The sequence below is a fragment of the Orbilia oligospora genome, assembly GCF_000225545.1.
Source record: "Orbilia oligospora ATCC 24927 unplaced genomic scaffold scaffold00006, whole genome shotgun sequence".
Classification (NCBI taxonomy): domain Eukaryota; kingdom Fungi; phylum Ascomycota; class Orbiliomycetes; order Orbiliales; family Orbiliaceae; genus Orbilia; species Orbilia oligospora.
In genome coordinates, this window is record NW_011645563.1 from 1073592 (window position 1) to 1091588 (window position 17997).

General features: G+C 44.8%; 5 protein-coding genes across 5 annotated transcripts; 4 read left to right on the forward strand and 1 right to left on the reverse strand.

Annotated features, from left to right (window-relative positions):
- Positions 1–24: 24 nt before the first annotated feature.
- On the reverse strand, positions 25–2507 carry AOL_s00006g331 (uncharacterized protein; the record flags this gene model as incomplete). Its single annotated transcript, XM_011119640.1, has 9 exons — positions 25–802; positions 861–949; positions 1005–1164; positions 1219–1688; positions 1743–1948; positions 2009–2161; positions 2203–2311; positions 2373–2413; positions 2474–2507. The coding sequence occupies 9 exons, from the start codon at positions 2505–2507 to the stop codon at positions 25–27; spliced, it is 2040 nt and encodes a 679-aa protein (XP_011117942.1).
- A 1869-nt stretch (positions 2508–4376) lies between these two features.
- AOL_s00006g332 (uncharacterized protein) lies at positions 4377–5407 on the forward strand (the record flags this gene model as incomplete). Its single annotated transcript, XM_011119641.1, has 2 exons — positions 4377–4936; positions 5011–5407. 2 exons carry the CDS (start codon positions 4377–4379, stop codon positions 5405–5407), a joined length of 957 nt encoding a protein of 318 aa, XP_011117943.1.
- Positions 5408–8080: 2673 nt separating this feature from the next.
- On the forward strand, positions 8081–9560 carry AOL_s00006g333 (uncharacterized protein; the record flags this gene model as incomplete). The annotated part of the gene is made up of 2 exons (XM_011119642.1): positions 8081–8753; positions 8878–9560. 2 exons carry the CDS (start codon positions 8081–8083, stop codon positions 9558–9560), a joined length of 1356 nt encoding a protein of 451 aa, XP_011117944.1.
- A 1083-nt stretch (positions 9561–10643) lies between these two features.
- On the forward strand, positions 10644–13247 carry AOL_s00006g334 (uncharacterized protein; the record flags this gene model as incomplete). Its single annotated transcript, XM_011119643.1, has 3 exons — positions 10644–11998; positions 12062–12868; positions 12944–13247. 3 exons carry the CDS (start codon positions 10644–10646, stop codon positions 13245–13247), a joined length of 2466 nt encoding a protein of 821 aa, XP_011117945.1.
- Positions 13248–13898: 651 nt separating this feature from the next.
- AOL_s00006g335 (uncharacterized protein) lies at positions 13899–15119 on the forward strand (the record flags this gene model as incomplete). The annotated part of the gene is made up of 3 exons (XM_011119644.1): positions 13899–14080; positions 14152–14758; positions 14832–15119. The coding sequence occupies 3 exons, from the start codon at positions 13899–13901 to the stop codon at positions 15117–15119; spliced, it is 1077 nt and encodes a 358-aa protein (XP_011117946.1).
- Between the last annotated feature and the right edge of the window lie 2878 nt (positions 15120–17997).

A 17997-nucleotide genomic window follows, 5' to 3' on the forward strand; every position in this document is an offset into this window, starting at 1 on the left:
TTGTATAAAAACATTTCTATTGATCTATCTATGTCGGCCAGGCTGCTGGGGGGGTGGATGGGCCCCAGGGCGGCCCTGCGCCTGTGGAACATTTCCACTACTGCCGCCAGTACTCTGCGGCTTTGGTGGCGGGCGCTTCGGATCCGGATCAGGCTCGAATAAATGCGGTGGTGGTTTGCGTGGTGGCTGGTCTGCGTCTAGCATCAATGTCATCCTATCCTCTCTTCCGAATGCTAGTTGCTCTAACCACGAATCAGGAGAGACCATGTGCGAGCTTCCGAGATATACATCTCTCTGGTACTGTTGAGAGATTTCGTAGCAGGACCTGGCTTCCGAATATGTAGCGCCTCCGGCAACAAAAACAATCATTCGTTGCTTCACTTCTACACTGCCAGATCTCTGTTTCGTCCATGTAGGCTTAGATGTCCGAAGGGAAGTCTGTGGCCCGGCTAGCTGGGCTGCTTCAGCCGCAGCATCGGGATCCGTAAAAGGATAAGATTCCATATCTAGTGTTCCTCTCAGCTGATCTTCAAGCATTGTTTTGACCGCAGGAACGAAACGTGAAAGCTCCATTCCTTCTGGAATTGGTTGGGGCCTGACTGGTGGGTGTTTGTAACCCGGTCTGTTGGTTTCCTTGAGTCGTCGCAGGACACGAACACCGATTAAGTCAAGGTTGTAAAGGGCCGCCTTTACGGGTCCACTGACTTTTCCGTGACGGAACAGTTTTTCGACATCAGGGCCTAGAAGCCCGTCTCTCCAAATAAGGTATAACATAATCAACCGTAGGCGGTCATTTCCGTTCCTAAGCCGACCAAAGTTAGAAGGTAACTAAGCTTTGTTGAAGAAGGTATGTTTCATACTGTGTAATTGGGCTGTCCAGTAGCTGAACTAGTTGGTCTGTAACGTCTCTAGGTTTTTCGTTCCCGGAATCGAGCCCGGTTGCCAGAGTCTAGTAATATAGTTAGTGATTGGAAATAGTAGTTCAGGGTTATTCTTAGTAGTACCTGTTCCAGGTCCGCGATATCTGGCAGGCCCCTCTCTTTAAAGATGTTCATACACTCCTGTGCCATTGTTAAATGCAGTTCGTACGCATCTTTTGTAGCAGAGAACTGGGGCAACGCCGCTAACATGGTCTTTAGGGCAAAGACGGTGTTCGCGTTTTCACTACGGAGAGCTTATTAGTAATAACCGTAGTAATTAGAGCAATGATTAACTTACGCGCTCTGAAACTCCGGGTGGTCCTTGATAAACTTGTCCAAATCCGCCATAACAGTTTGAATAGTCTCCGTCATGTGTTTATGCCTAACCTTAGTCCATACTGTATCGTCGTCGTTGAGAACCATAGGTCGTGGATCTGAAGATTGTGGGGTATATGTAACTTTTCCATCTTCTTCTTGGATTGGAAGCAAGTCGTGGGCCATGGCTTGGTATGTGAATTCATGCAGTAGGGGAGCTACCGGGTCCATACTCCTGTCCACGATGAATAGCACACCCCGGGGCCGCATTTTGTCGTCCTGAGGGGGCCATTGCTGGTTGGAAGCCTCCATATACTGTTGGTAGCGGATCAATTCCTTCTGGACTTCCATCGCAATCATTTGGGGTAATTTGCTAGCTCGATGGCTAAAGTGAGGACTCATAAAGTATCGGACAACTGGGAACTCATCAAGGGCGACACAAATCCCGAGAATCTGACTTTTTGGTTAGAGAAAATCTACGGAGAATAACTATTGAGGGCTACAGACCTTTTTTGCCGTTTCAGAGAACTCCCTTTGCGCCAAGGCGTCACATTTTGGATTGTACAAAGGGTGGAACGACTTAGGATCCTTGAATGTGAAAACGTGACTTTCCGTTGGGTGGAAGTTGATTGGCAAGATTCTCTCGCTGAGAACCCAGTTCCGGCTATTCTGTGCTTGTCGAGCGAGACGGCTTCTCATGGAGTCAGAAGGACCTATCCACGGGTTAGTTGACAGGTCAATCCGTCGGTCATGATGCTAGTATGTGCACTAACTTGACGTCCACACCAAATGTCCTCCCATGTGCCTTGGTCTCTGTCGTTTGAACTCCGAGAGGAGGCACTCGAGGATATGGGGTTTCGGTGTTAAGAAATAGACAGCTTCCATGTCGGGATGGGCGCTTCGTCGGCTTTCAAGTTCCTCCACACCTAAGTCGGCTGTCAGTTTTACTGTTGAATCTGGATGATACCCTGTGGAAAATCCAACTTGCCAGCAACATTTTGACTAATGATCTCATCTCTCGTTACGACGCTATCGATGAGAGTTAGGGCCTCAGTGTCGGCAATAACGTATCTCCACTGTATTTCGCAATTTAGTCGAGTTCAGAGGTCGAGGGAGGAAGAAGAGGGTTCTACTAACTTGTCCCTCTGGGAAGGTGTGCTTCACCGTATCCAGAATCACTGAAATCCAGGTTGTTAGCTCTCAATTCCAGCTTTAAGGGGTTGTAACAAGTTCAGCACCTTTTTTCTGAAGCTTAATGAGGTCAGAAGACATCTTGTCCACTAAAAGCCTTAGACCTATTCGTCTAGCTTTCCTCCCCCGCTGTTTTGGTGGTGCTTAATCTTCCAAACAGATAACTGCCCTGGTAGGTTCGCAGTCGACGGAAATTTAATGAGGGCTTCGTCTTGAGGCTTGAGATGACTTTTGAGTATATGTTGGTTGAGGGGCTGGAGGAGAGCTGGCAGATTACGGGAAATATCTCACCCACAGCCGAGAAGGGAGGTTCCATCCATCAGTTCAGGAAACGGACCGCGTAGTAGCGGATCACGTGAGCAAATGTCTGTTTGACTGGCTTGTACTACTAAGAACAACACGGCAACGCAAGAGTTGCAGGCGGCGTGGCGTTCACAGGTCTGTATGAGGTGAGGCCTGGATCAAGTAGCCCCAATATAGCAGTGGGGGATATGCAGATATTCCCCGGTTCATACTTGTTTGGTATGATAGTAGTCTAGTGTATGATAATATCACTGCAATGTACGAAGCCGAGTGGGGAAATAACTGGTTTGGGCAGGTTCACGACCAGAAACCACAGGTGTAAGCGTTGAACTCCGACAAATATAGATACTTCAAGGCCATGTATGTGCATTTATACATACTAGGTAATGCCATAATTCTACGATAGGTCAGCTACTCATGCCTCTTGGCGATAGAATCTGGGTATCTTAGATCTAAACCATTGAAATTGAAATTGAAATTTATTATCAGATGCATGTTTGACGACCTATGTTCCATAATGGAAGTACGGGAACTTTCCGGCACATTTTGTGGTATTTTGGCAGACACAACGCAGCAAGGCCACGAGATGAACATGCCGGGAAGGTTTGCCGGTCCTCCAAAATCCCCGCCAAAACCCAACTTTTGAAAGAACCCGCCAAATTTCGTAAATTCAAGTTGCGTTGACTGGCCCGAGCTTTGCGATTCAGAATCTTTTAATTTCATACGGTTTGGATGATTCGTTCTTTTGGAATTTGGAAATATATGAAAAGTCAGGATTTTTTTATATTGGCCCCTTCTGGAGCCCAAAATTATCATGTGACTCGGCCTGCCATGTATGATTCTAACCTCAAAATACCCAACACGGCGACTCTGTTACATGCACATGTCTCATGATATTGTGATCCACTTCAGACGGTCCAAATCATTACATCTGCTGTAGCCAATTAAGTAGTATATATCAGAACATATTATAGGAGTCCAGCTTGATCTAAAGAAACCACACTAACTTGCAGTATTTCGCCGACTAATAGGCATTAATGACCGGCAATACCAACTCCAGTTCGTGCATGCATATAGGCTTCCGGCTGACATGGACCTTCAGCCTTCACTCCCAAAACAACTCACAAGACTTCTTTTAATCTTGGCGGACCTTATATAACTCGTATTCAAGCACTCTTCTCTCTGCCTTAGCAGGCTATGTCCAGGTTGCCCATGCTGACGGATCCACTTGTACAATTGTATGTCTCCCTTTCAATTAAAGTTTGCAATTAATGCAATTCCACAGGTGTCAAAGACAGCCCTATCAAAGATGTGAGACATCGAACCGTTGAAAGCGACAATTGCGACTGGGCGTTTACTCCGCTCTGGCCCAGGGTGCCCAGGGTGCCCAGAATAAGATATCACGACCGATATAGCTGCTGCCCCTATCATTTTACATGCGAGAACATAACGTTGGTGTTCAGCCCGAAGTAGTATTGTAAGCGGAGAATTCTCCATGTTATTGCAATTTTCAAGTAGGTAACTAAGTACTATATATCTATGCGGTGTTCCAATCTCAGACATCTGGACCCAGCATTTCTCTTCTTTTTAGACTAGGGAGCAGATATATTTTGTTTTGAAGTCAAGGTTCCTTAACTTTCAGTCAAAATGAAGCTCGATATCTCTCTTTTCCTTGGACTTTCTTTCAGTATCTCTGTAGCCGCTGCCTACGAACCCGTCTACCTTCAAAAACGGACATGTTCGCAGAATAATCTATACAGAACTCTTGAGCGCCTTCAAAGAGAATCATCATTCTGTCAAGCCCTTCTACTTCCCAACCCTACCGTCACAGTCCCTTCGAGTATTGCTGCAACTCCAATAGCAACAATTAGCAGTGCATGTAATTGTATCGTGGCAACATTGACCACGTCGAGGACTACGACTTCCGTCACCACGAGTTCCACTTCAGTTTGCGCGAACACAATTACCATCACCCCCAATCCTGTGACGGTTACGGAGAGGCCTGACCCTGTCACTGTGACTGAAACATATACTACCACGAGCACTCTAACGCAAGCGACATATTCTCATGTTTTAGATTTCGAGAAACCTGATCGGCTCTGGGGATGCGGCTCTAAAGTCGATATCATTAATAGAATCGATGTTGATTTCTCGACTTGTGGCGAGCACGAAGATCCCCAATATGCCCATTCTGGGGATTGGTTCTAGTAAGCACTCTAACTTTTCGGCTTCCATATACTTGTAATTGTATCGATTCGATTCTAACGTGTTGAATTTGTAGTCGCTTAGGATTCTACGCTAGTAGGAGCGAGGTAATATTTCGTTTCGGAAACAAGAAAGCCCTCGCGATTCTCCCCAATGTCGAATACGAATTCAGCATTTGGTACCGACAGCTCTCATACACCAAATCCATCTGTTCTGTCACTGTTGATCTCGGAAACCGTGGTTTGCCAAATATAGGAGGTTTAGATACTGTGAATAGTGGATATATCATAGGTTCAACATTGTATCCAACAACCAGCCTGAATTGGACAAAATCATCGATGAGATTCAAAACACAGTACACCGAATTGGGGATGTTCATTACGGCGACTTGTCGATGTCCCAGTGGAGAGAGTTGCGGTGATGTTTATTTAGGGTTTGATGATATCACCATCACGCCTGTAGTTCCGGTTTGACCTTAGTTATCGGATCTAAAAATCAGAGATTACGACGTTATCACGCAGGCTGTATTTACTTCTATATTCATTTAATTTCAATCATTTAACCTAGCTGTGTACACCATATCTAAAATAATATTTACCACCACACAGAAGTCATTCAATGGAATGTTCGATGAGGTTCGTGATTCCTCGATTCCTACATGTCAAATATATGGCAAATCTATACGATGCCACCCAACGAGAGCTTTGCCCTTAATAACTCCTAGTCTGATCGCTTTAATTCGATATACAACGGAACCCACGTATATGCATATGAGTATATATGTGATGTACGTTAGATCTGTGGAGTATAGACTAAGTGTATCCGGATAGCACAGTTGAGGATCTGCGAGTCTGGCGACGAGACAAATCCGAATATTAGCTACGCAAGAAGCATTAGATCTATCTCACATGCCAGGGAAGCTAGTCATTTGATTAACCTTAACGCCATATGTATCTTATCTTCAAAAATTTATACATCTTATTCCTACACATTATGACCATATAGCCCTAAATGCTGAATTGATATTGACTGCCACGAAATTTACAAGGTGGTAAGGGATATCGATAGATCATGGGCCGCGGCGCCGCGGCGCCGCAACGGTATATGAGCATTCATGCCACCCAATTGCCAATTCATCTGTAACACGTAGGCAATCACTCTGTGACGATATGTTGGTGGAGAGAATTTGTGTTAAGGGGCACAGACTCGCTCGGTCTCAATCCGCCCTTCCTTCCAACTTATAGCTAGCTTAACAATACCACGAATGCAAATGGACGGTACGGATTCAAAAACTTTATTGAATTATGAGAACTGATATCGTGATGCATAATGACATCTCGAAACCGAATTAGCGAAAATAAAATGGGCCTAACACTCTATGTATGCGGATATACATGCACATATATTCGGGGATTTAGAATGTAGATGATATATAATCATGTTGCTTCGGATTTCCTTTTCCGTGTACTGTCTCATATATCGACACTACGTCGCAACTATCTTGCCTTATTGCCGTGCGCATCTAGAGTTTATGCATATATGGTTGTGGCAATGCGATACGATCGTAGGACATACAAAAATCATATCGACACACGGTACGGTTCAGGCTACTAAGGCGAAACCGTTATACGTTAGTGTTATGTAAAATTCGGCGGAGTATCCCTACTTAGATAGGTATGTATATATTATCTCGTAAACCAGAATTATTTACTGCTGCGCAGCACAGAACAACTAACAGCTAACCACCAGTTACATCCAGAATGGCTGGCAATTGGTAAGCTGGCGAAGGAGCCGCGTACCGGGTTAGCAAGTATGCATAGGGTCCGAGTCACCCAATATTGCTACTTCCGCCGAAAATATGGAATCAGCCTACTTAGTCCTAGCTTTTAATTGCTCGTCTCCCACCACCTGGAACCGAGATCGAGAAGGCAAATCCTTTTCACAGCTTGGAAGATAAGTTGCAATAAATCAATAAAATAACCGACTTTATTAATTCAATCGAATTCGATTCTGTCGACTGTCTCGGACCTAGTCACAGTAAAGTATTGCCCCCACGTGATTACACTTGTGGTCTGAACGGTGCTCTAGGAACGACGGCTAATTGCCCCCCAATCCCTAAAATCGTTACGTTTGAGCGCTTTAGCATGCAACAGCGTTAATAGAGAAAATATTGTATGATTCGAGATTTGGGGCTGTTCATGTACCTTACATGCGTATCCCAACAGCGCCCGGATGTCATCCTGAAGACTAGCCTTCTGCGGGGTGTGTCTTAATAAGTTGGCGCTAACAACTTTTAGAAATGCAACTCTGAAAGGAAACAAACATAACATAGTTACAAATGGCAGAGTAAATATTGCAATGGCTACGTAGATACTAGACTTATGTATATAACACCCTTTGCGGTGCCGCAGCTAGTTGCACCCTGTGCCGATAAACGATCTTGATCAATGATTCGGCTGCTGCAGCGTAGTATACACAAAATTGTTGAAATATCGTGATATACGAGCCGTCGTAATTAGAGTTGATCCTGTATACGTATACTAAGTATATATACTTATAGCTATGCCTCAGGTCTTGAAACAAGGGATCTAGTTGTATACATGTATAAACTTGAGGCACCTAGTACCTGTAAAAAACCGTTTCCGAAGCCAATTTAGCATAGTTTAATGCCCTTTGTGACGTCCGGGAACGAAACTAGTATAGCCTTTTTTTTTAACATATAATATTACATGCTAGCATTATATAACGCAATTTAGACTTATTTGTGGTGATATAGTCGAGGCGTATTTACAAGTTAACATCGCACTTTCCTCACTTTCTTTTCCCGATATATACTTATGTCTTCGAGATTTTAAATTGCCTTTTGGACCGAACATCTTTGTATCACTTGGTATAAATCGATCCTCTCCAGTTGCCCTGAAATTTTAAAATCATCTATATACCTACATATGCGTATGTAACGTCGAAGCTTCTATGTATCTTTCGTTAATACATATATATCTTGTTCACCTAGATCTTCTAAAGTTCTGATTCGGATCCTCTTTTTAGCATTATATCGATATATCTCAGTAAGACTGGTCTAGACACTCATTGGAAACCCACGGCTAGACTCTCTAGGTTCTCTATAAGCCGGGGCCTTGAAAACCATGGGACGGATGTCGTCCTTCTGCTCCCTAGGAGTCAATCAGTTAATCATCCTTCTCCTACGGGTTAGCCTTCTGAACTGGCCCGGGTGTGTGCTTTCGTCACCAATCGCATTAAGACCCACAGGTTCAACTGATGGGGGAATTTCAACTACGAAAACCATAGAACTATCACTATTTTCGAGCCCTTCGACCTCAGGGCATCATACTAGTACAATCAGCGATACTACAGTGATCCCCCCCGCAACATTATCCGAATTTAAACCTTCCACTACCGTAGCTGAGGCTCCTCCTACCGCAATAGAAACATCACCATATGAGAAAAGAGTCCTTCAGCCTAGCTACTTTTATGAGGGAGGTTGGAGAATCAATTGCGCGCTCCCTGATGTGGGATATAACCTCATTATGGATTACGTAGTTAGAGGTGTCGTCCCTAACCTCGACGCTTGGTCCCTTTCACTGAATGAGTGGGAATCTATTATGAGGGAATACAGGCCAAGATTTGAAGTTCCTCAGACTCCCGAGATAAAAGCAGCTGAGACGACCAAGGTTGCTGAACGTCAGGTTTTGTGCACCGCTTGTCGTTGTACTGAAGAAGGAAGCATCACTAGTGCGGGACCATATCAGTATTGGTGTCCAACCAGGGCCAAAGCAGCTAGATGTGGCTTGCTATACGGTAAGTAAATATTTCAAAGCAGATTGAATTTGTCTTGAAACTACAGAGGGTATCGGATTCGTAACGAGTTTAAGCTTACATTCTTGGAATTAATTATGATTTCGTTTAGCATGTTTTTGTACAGCCACACTAGGACAGCCCCAGTTACCAGAAAATGTTGGGTATCAAGAGGTTCAGGATGCTCTTGATAGAATTCCCGGTACCGTTCGGGCCGATCGGGCAAATCTGGGTTGGACGTGGCAGGTAGACCCAAGGATTGCCCAATTCGTGGGACATAGGATGACTTATAGCAACATGGATCCTTCGTTTATAAATATCGACTACAGGATGATGCCTGCGCCTGAGCCCATTGATCCTATCCAAACACCCGGTGCTCCAGAGAACACCCATTTGCCCCCCCCTCCTGATCCCAACGCTATTCCACCTCAAGAAGATTTTTATCTCCCTTATTGGGCGATGCCCTTGCCTCCAGGCCCATTAGATTATGTGGCTGGCGCAGTAGCACCACCCCACAACCCGGGTCCACTCGATTACGGAGTAAATGTTGCCCCGTCTACAGAACCACCTCAGATTCTCTATGGGCCGGGAGGAGATTACGGGAGCCATGAATACTACAATCATAACGGCATGCATTGGGTGTATACTGGCCCTCCCCTTCCTAATTTGCACGATGGGTTTGGATCCACTGTATACGATGGATCCGGTGGAGGTGGAAGTGGAAGTGGAAGCGACGGTGGTGGATCTGGGGCGAGTAAGGCTAAGCGAGAAGTACCTGAATCGCCGGGTGCAGAATTAGACATCAAATGATGTGAAAGTATTTTTAAAAACTAAAGACTTTTCAAAAGATACCGTCGGGTATATCAGGAGACGCATTCGTTATTGTTTCGCACATTCTTTAACTATAGCTACTGGGCTTAATACTGTTATGATTTCGCAGGATATAAATTGATGCATTACGTTAGTATAATTATAATTTACTTAAGTTTTTTGCGCATGTAGTCTCAGAGTCAGATGTAGAGCTGCCCCAGAGATGTCAATATTTCAAAAGTAGCGCACCCAATCGTGCATAGCATTCAATTGATCAAATCTAATGGACGTATCAACAGTATATATAATAGATCTTGTCAGTGCTTTGGTTTTAGCCATAAAACTCATATTTTTGACATCTTGGAAGGAATTTTAGGATTCCTACTTCTGAAGTACCGTTGTACTCTTTTATGTATCTACACGCACAATGTAGCATGTGGTATCATGTCAATCGGCATGCCGGCGAATATTAGGATATGTATAGCTCTCCTAGATAAATGTGTTGAGCCATATGAATCCAACAAAAGTATGTATATCCGGTCTCGCGGCCGAACGAAAAATACAAAGTACATGAAACCAGCACATTTCAAAACTCACAGGCTCAAAGGAACTCTAGACACTCGAATCGTGAAATTTAGTAATGTATTTAGGAAGTTAACTTTTTTGGCCGGAGCTTCTCGCATTTGTCTGCAGTGTGCATTGCCACATGTGTTGTGCTGTTCTGTGGCTTGATATTGGGGCTTGGACACTCGGCCGAACACGTTGAACCTCGGGATGTGCTCCGGGCTACGAAAGTTTGGTTACGAGACTGCTCCGGGCCCTGGGGCGTAAAACAAAAAAAAAAAAATTGAAATTTTGCGACAAAGGCGATGATTTGTGTTCTACTATTACTTTAAGGTACAAGAACATCCCACCTCCCAGCATATAAAATCTTTTAGACCCGACACCATCTCGATAAATCATATACAAATAACCATTAACCAAGAATAATAAGATTTCAACATCAAGAATGGATCGCTAAACTATAACTGTAGTTAAAACATCTACTACGAGCTACTGAGCTATACAGCCTTATCAGGCATCATGCGGCGGGCGGCAAACGGCCTTGCGACTCGTTCGCAGCCGTCAGTATGCCTCCTCTGTCGTATTTCCCAACCTACACGCCGGCACTTCTCCAGCACTCCCAGCCGTCTACGTGTAGCCACCAAGGGCAGTGGCAAAGGCCCACCCATAAAATACCGTCATTCAGACAATGATTCAGGCGTCGGCCCACTCCCTTACTTCCTCAAACCGAATTCTTGGCGTCCGACAGCTCGTCCTGTGGAGGAAGAACGACCGTGGTCCATTGGTCTTCTGAAAGAACGATTGGGCATAGTCTTCAAACGGAATCCTGAAGACCCAAACGTGCGAATAACATGGGGTGAAGAAGCAACAGAGATGCGGAAGGCGGACCCAGAAAAATTCAAAACTCTATTCCGGGAATACGTAGAGAGTATTCGTCTAGCTGTCGGCTTAGCCAGTCCTCCTCCACACGGTACCCCTGCAAAGGTTCTCCAAGCTGTTAAGGATGTGGAGGAATTCAAGAAGATGTATTCTCAGGGTGGTATTTCGGCATTGGATGTTGCACTGATGGATACATTCATCATGCAGAAATATGATACTAGCAACTGTGTCTCTGCCCAAAGAAATCTGGCAAACTTTTCGCATCCAGCAGAATGGTATCCTAAAACCAGGACGATGAAACGGACATGGCATTTACATGTTGGACCAACGAACAGCGGGAAGACTTATAACGCGCTTAAAAAACTAGAGGAAGCGAAGAAAGGGATATATTGTGGGCCATTACGACTGCTGGCTCATGAAGTTTATTCACGACTGAACGCCAAAGGGATTAAATGCAATTTGAGGACGGGAGAAGAAAAGAGAGCTACAGAAGATGTAACACTTTGGGCGGCGACGGTTGAGATGGCACAACTAGAGACGCAACTTGACGTAGCAGTTATCGACGAAATACAGATGTTGTCGGATCCAGAGCGTGGGTGGGCTTGGACACAAGCTGTATTGGGTCTTATGGCCAAGGAGCTGCACTTATGCGGTGAGGAGCGAGCAGTCGGTATTGTCGAGAAGCTTGCAAGATTGTGCGGTGATGATTTAGTTATCCATCGGTACCAACGCCTAGGGAAACTGCAGGTCATGAACGAGAGCTTGAACGGGGATTTCTCAAAGATTGAGAAAGGAGACTGTATCGTCGGATTTTCTAGAAAAGACATACATACCCTTAAAAGATTCGTCGAACAGGTCACGGGGTTGAAGTGTGCGATAGTTTATGGCGCCCTACCGGCAGAGACAAGAGCAACGCAAGCGAAATACTTCAATGACCCGAAAAATAACTATGATGTCCTCGTGGCCTCAGACGCTATAGGGCTAGGGCTGAATTTGTAAATTTCATCTCAAAACCAAAGTTTACTATCAGATTTAATGCTAACAAACAGCGGATATAGGAGTATCAAACGGGTTATATTCAGCACTATGTTCAAATTCAATGGCCAAGAAAATGTCGAGATTTCGATCCCATTAACACGACAGATCGCAGGCCGCGCAGGCCGTTACCGATCAGCTGCGGATGATGCAAAGAAGAACCCAGATCGAGCCCCCGCACCTGCGGCAAAAGTAGAAAATAAAGAGTCTTGGGATCCAACTATCGATGTTGGGGTAGCACCGCCAACACCGGCTACATCGGAATCAAAGGGGCCTCCTTTAGATTCTAAGATCGGTTATGCGACCACGTTTGTGAAAAGGGACTTGGATATATTACGAAATAACATGGAAACCGAACCACCAGAGATTGAGCAAGCCATTGTCCTCCCTAGCAACACTGTTTTTGAAAACTACTGTGCATTATTCAAGGCCGGGACGCCATTCCACGAAATGCTCTCGAAGATCGCATCGCAGGCGTCTGTGGACAGTCTGTTCAAGTTCACCAATATTAAACCGATGATTGAGGTTGCAAGGCTCTTAGAACCCACTGAATCAGAGAAAAGTGAGGGAGAGGTGGCCTTATCGAAACTTTCTGATATGGAGAAAATCGTTTTATCGTCGGCACCGGTCAAGACAAACGTCGAAAGTTGTATCAAAGCATTCAGAGAGTTTGCAAAACTAATAGCACAGGGGAAAAGGAGCACATTGTTAACTATTTCAAGGGATGTGGTGGACATTGAGGCTCTGGATATTGAGGCGCAAGATCCAGCCATGATGATCAAGAGACTTGAGGAGCTGCATACTGTTATCATGTTATACTCTTGGTGCTCGTAAGTATCCCCCTGCCCCCCTTTGTTGTTTGATTTCTTATGTTAGACCTCGAAAGCTGACCAGGATGACAATAGACAACGTTTCCATCACGTCTTAACTGGCCATATGATTGTTTCAGAGCTAAAACACGCAACCGAGAAAAAGATTGACGAAGCTATGAAAAGATTGGATACGATTAAGAACGTCGTTTTGAGGAAGCCGTTCAGGGAAGACGCGAGAAGAGGCAAGTCTATGGATCTGGCTACGGTCCACAGAGGAAGCAACGTTCAGATGCATCATAGGATTACGGCGGCGCCGAGGATAAGGGATAACGAGAAGGTCAAGAGACAATTCAAAGGATCCCAATTACTAAAACCTGCCAATGCTACTACTTCGTAAGGGAGCCCGTTAGCTCCTGTAAATAATTGTATTTTATATTTACTATCTGTACATACTTACCTATTATAATAATTGGGAATAGCCGACGACAAATGCCGGAGTTTTGTTACGTTTACATACTAACTAACAGGGTATTATCTGTACCCAATCTCATCCCTTCCCAATAAACCATAGTCTTTCTTTATGGTTCCGTGCCCTCTTTACTTCAGTAATACCCAGGCTAAGGGCCATGTGGTCTGATCATATACAAGGTTACAAGACTGTATATCCGGAATGACGCTGCTCATGTTGGAAATAATGTGTTGACTGGACAGGTGCCAAGGCTGCGGTGGATAGCCGATGGGTCCCGCGGCCGATGGTTTGGGAATGGCCTGCCGAATGGCGCCGCTTCGATGCACGAGCGTTACGACCCTTTATTCTCCGGCCGGCAATGCAATAGCCTGAACCTCGCATCCTTTCAATCGTCAATCCTTCGTTTTAATCTTTCTTTCTTTCTTTAGCTTTGCTCTACTGTATTTTATGGCCATTCAAACTTGATCGAATTCTGTCCTTTTTTGCGACTATATCCACCTTGGGTCTCTGAGCTCTGCCTGGAACATAGCCAGTTATTTGCCATAGATCGGTACTGGCTTTGTTAATAACATCTCCATAATGACAACTACGCTTTCGAATGGCACTGCTGCCAATGAGGACCTCCCTGCTGTATGCCGGCGCATAAACTCTAAGCTTACGGCTTTCCTCTCCAAACCACCTACTACGGACCGTATACGATCTGTGCAAGAGCATACTAGAATATCATTATTGGCTATAGCGAAAGCTCTAGAAGTTTATGGGTATGTTGTCTGCATTTTATCCGGAATTTGGTGTATTTGCATGCTAACTTAGAGATTGTGATTGTATATAGGCTTGACCATATTGCTATCTCTTTCAATGGTGGCAAAGACTGTCTAGTTCTGCTCATCCTCTTCCTCGCAGTGCTGGATGAATATTTCACCTCAAATGCACAAAAGCCAGCTACAAACTTCACAGCAGCAGAAGTATACCCGAATACCCTGGAATCACTGGTTACAGCATCGACAATTCCATCTCTGTCTCTACCAACAGAAGGGACGGATCCTCTTTTAGGCCAAGAAAACGAAAATACCCCTCCAGCCCAACCAAACGGAAACAACATACCTAATGGCGCCGCCAACGGCCCTTCCATATCTCAAAAGATTCATACAGTCTACATCCACTCTTCACACCCATTCGCTGAGGTTGATGAATTTGTGGCCCGATGTGTTAAAACGTACCATTTGGATCTCCTCCGATATGACGAAAAGGGTGGGATGAAGCATGCTTTCCGAGTGTTCCTTTCGCAAAATCCAAACGTTAAAGCGATATTTGTGGGGACCAGGAGGACGGATCCACATGGTGGGAGTCTCAAGCATTTTGACCTGACGGATGGGGGGTGGCCGGGGTTTATGAGGTGTCATCCGGTGATTGATTGGTGTTATGCCGACGTTTGGGGGGTGAGTTAATATCTATAATTATTTTTATCTATTTATTTGGGGAAAGGGATGCTAATATAGATTTCGGCTATAGTTTTTGAGAGAGTTGGATATTCCATATTGTTCACTTTATGATTTGGGGTATACGAGTCTTGGAGGGACGACAGATACTCACCCAAATCCCGCACTACAGAGACGTCCGTCTTTAGATCATAGCGAAGGGTTGGCGAACGGGGATTGTGTGGTAGCTGGGGAAGGTACGTCACCACTGCAAGATGAGGCGACAAAAGAGAGGAGAAAGAGCTTGGTGGCATGTTTTAAACCTGCGTATGAGTTAGAGTTCGAAGCAGACTCGAAGGAGAGACTTGGAAGAGATCGGTAGATATGACCTTCGTGAACGAAGACAAGGTATTGCATAGAAGCGTGTTCTTTTTTTTTTCCCGTCTTTCTTTACCCTTCTTTTCTTGATTCAAGTTGTTAAGGTTCGTGCGATTCTTAGAGTAGCATTTAGCTGGTCGGCCTTTGTCCTGCGTATTGAGATATTTCTTTGGCTCTGTATACAAGTACCGTTTTGTTGATTCTGTCGTATGTATAAACCGATAGAGTTACCTTGCGACTGTACAAACAACCTACGAAAATCAGAGGATATTCCCAACATTGTAATTATGAGTACCTAGATATATTGATGGATGTTCGTTTACTGAATTTTGGTTTATCCATTTTGTCGATGAGACTTTGAGCCCCTTCGTCAATACTAAGACGTAAAGAGGTCTATGTAGCTTAAGCTTATAAGGTGGGTAGCCAAGTATCTACCTATACTCGTCACAAAAAAAAAGACTCTTTCGAGTAAGAAGGATCGGGAATAGCCGAAACCTATGGGCAATATATAATGACTGAACTGGACTTTCACAAGCGTCTAGCGTTGGATTGGCTGCGCGCGAGGGGTAGAATGTGACTTGATCGAGAAGTTGGAGCGGCAGGCGCGAATGCTTGTTATATGGGGTGCGAAACATGCATTCGAATTCGGCATCCAACATGCATGCATCCCCAACGGTTTCTCCCTTCGAAGTCACGACCTCTCACCTTTTTCTCACTTTTATCTTGAAAAATAACATCAAAAACCTCGATTTTAAGTTCATGATATATCGATCATTAAAAGAATGAATTTTTTTTCAAAATGAAACATCAATATATCAGAAAAGTTATCGGTTGATATATACAGTACCCACGGGTTAGTCTCGTTCCCACCCGTGGTATGATATCGGCAATTGAATTCAAAATGAAACTATAGGTCGGCGTTTTATCATATTAATCTAGGACTCGATTAATATAATAGTCAGTCAGTTAGCTAGCCAGTCAGTCGATTTTACTGCCCAAAATATTAATGCCATGCAGCCATGATTTCCTGAAATTAAGAATTATCGGCAGACTTTACCGAGTCCCCTATCCACACTCAACTATTCTCAATATTGCAAGTCAAGATACCAGATAAGTAAAGTAAATAGGTGATATACCAAAAACCTAACTAACTAGGGGCTTGATATTACATTTTTGGAAGGCAGATGGCGGTTTTCGGCAATGCGAGGGGCGGGTCAGTGATATCATGCAGTCGAAATAAGTTCGAATGCACCCTGATAAGCGGTAATCTGCCTATGGAATGCAGCTAGTTGCGAGCCGACCGACCATGCATGAAGATGTTAAATGCTGGCTTCGAGCCGCACTGGCTTTATTGAATAGGAACTTGGGTTTGAATACACAGACGGGCAGATTTATGTCCTCCCGACGGCAGACTCGATGTGGTTGAATACATGTAGCTGGCTGTCGGTTAGTTCCGCCAACGTGCTTCAAGACCATGGTCATGGCATTCTCGCGAATTGCCGTTTGACATGACCCTGGTTGCTGACAAAGTTATAGCGGCCCAGGCCAGGGTCAGGGACGGTTGAGGTTTCCCGTTCCTGCGCTTTTCAGGGACACGACCTTTTAGATTAGGATAAGTAGTGTGGGTAAATACATTGCTGTCAAGTCGAAGGGTGGTGGGAGGATGGTTTCGCTGAGCAAGGGAGACATTTATGGTATCTGCCTAAACACCAAGCTTCGCCCTTCTAGAAACAATCTACAGACACCCTCGTGATCCCTTGCTTGTTTTTATAACCCTTACAATCTACATTCACTTGACCGATCGATCGGTACGCTGTAAGTCCGTCTCTTATCTGTTATGTATACGACAGGGCGTGGGCAGGTCGGAAGGCATCCTATTAAAGAAAGCGGCGTCTCTTGGCTTAGCTGTACCGATTCTCTTTCCGTTCACTACGGCTGTACTGGTCTAAGATCTGAACTGCAGACCTCGAAACCAATATACTTTCTTTTCTATCAATAACCCAACCTCCCGGGCCCTATCAAATAGTATACCTTCTCCTAATTTTTAACTTCTAATTTCCAAATCCAGCCCTCTCAGATCTACCAATTTGATTTTCATATTGCTAGATATACGTATCATAGCTATACCTCAGCATTGTAAGTTTCGCTTCTCCCTTCTTAAGTTCTCTGAATTATTGCATACCGTTATATCATCGGCGAACAAATAGCTCGCCAATTTCAACGTTGCTCACGCCTGCATTAATTTAGATTGCAATCGACCCCTAAGCAACTAGCAACCTTGAGCCCTCCAAAGACCAATTGAACTCGACCTGGCTCCTCAGTATAGAACCGAGTTATATACTTCAATCCCCCTTGTTCTCTACGTAAGACTGTTATACCGGCACGCGAAATTCGTGTTGCACCTGTTGTCGTCGTTGTCGTCGCTCACGAAGTTCCCGTAGCTTAGCTTTGGGGTGTGTGCTGCGACGAGTGTTTCTATTACTTCATAGAAACCAGGGTGCAGCTCGAAACCCAGGCAAGCTCGAAACATTTTCTGCCACATCAACCAGCTAACCTCATCCTCCATCCAGCCCAGATACTCCCCAGATACTCCCTCTCCCAACTAGCAACTTCAAGGGTCCTGTCCTGTTCCTGTGGGGAGGATCTAGTACCCATTCGTCGATAGTTACCGGCGGGTTCGAATTCGCCTTCGTCCCGGATCGCTGTAACATATCATGTAGGTCTAGCTTGCTGACTTGCTTGTGCGATCTGATCCCGGTCGGCCCTTGGTGGCCATGGCAATTGGTGGTGCATGGTGATGGGCCTGGGGTTCTGCGGCTAACGATATCAGCAGCTCCGATCACCCAACAACCGAGCTTTCAATCAAACGACCGGGGGCTCTT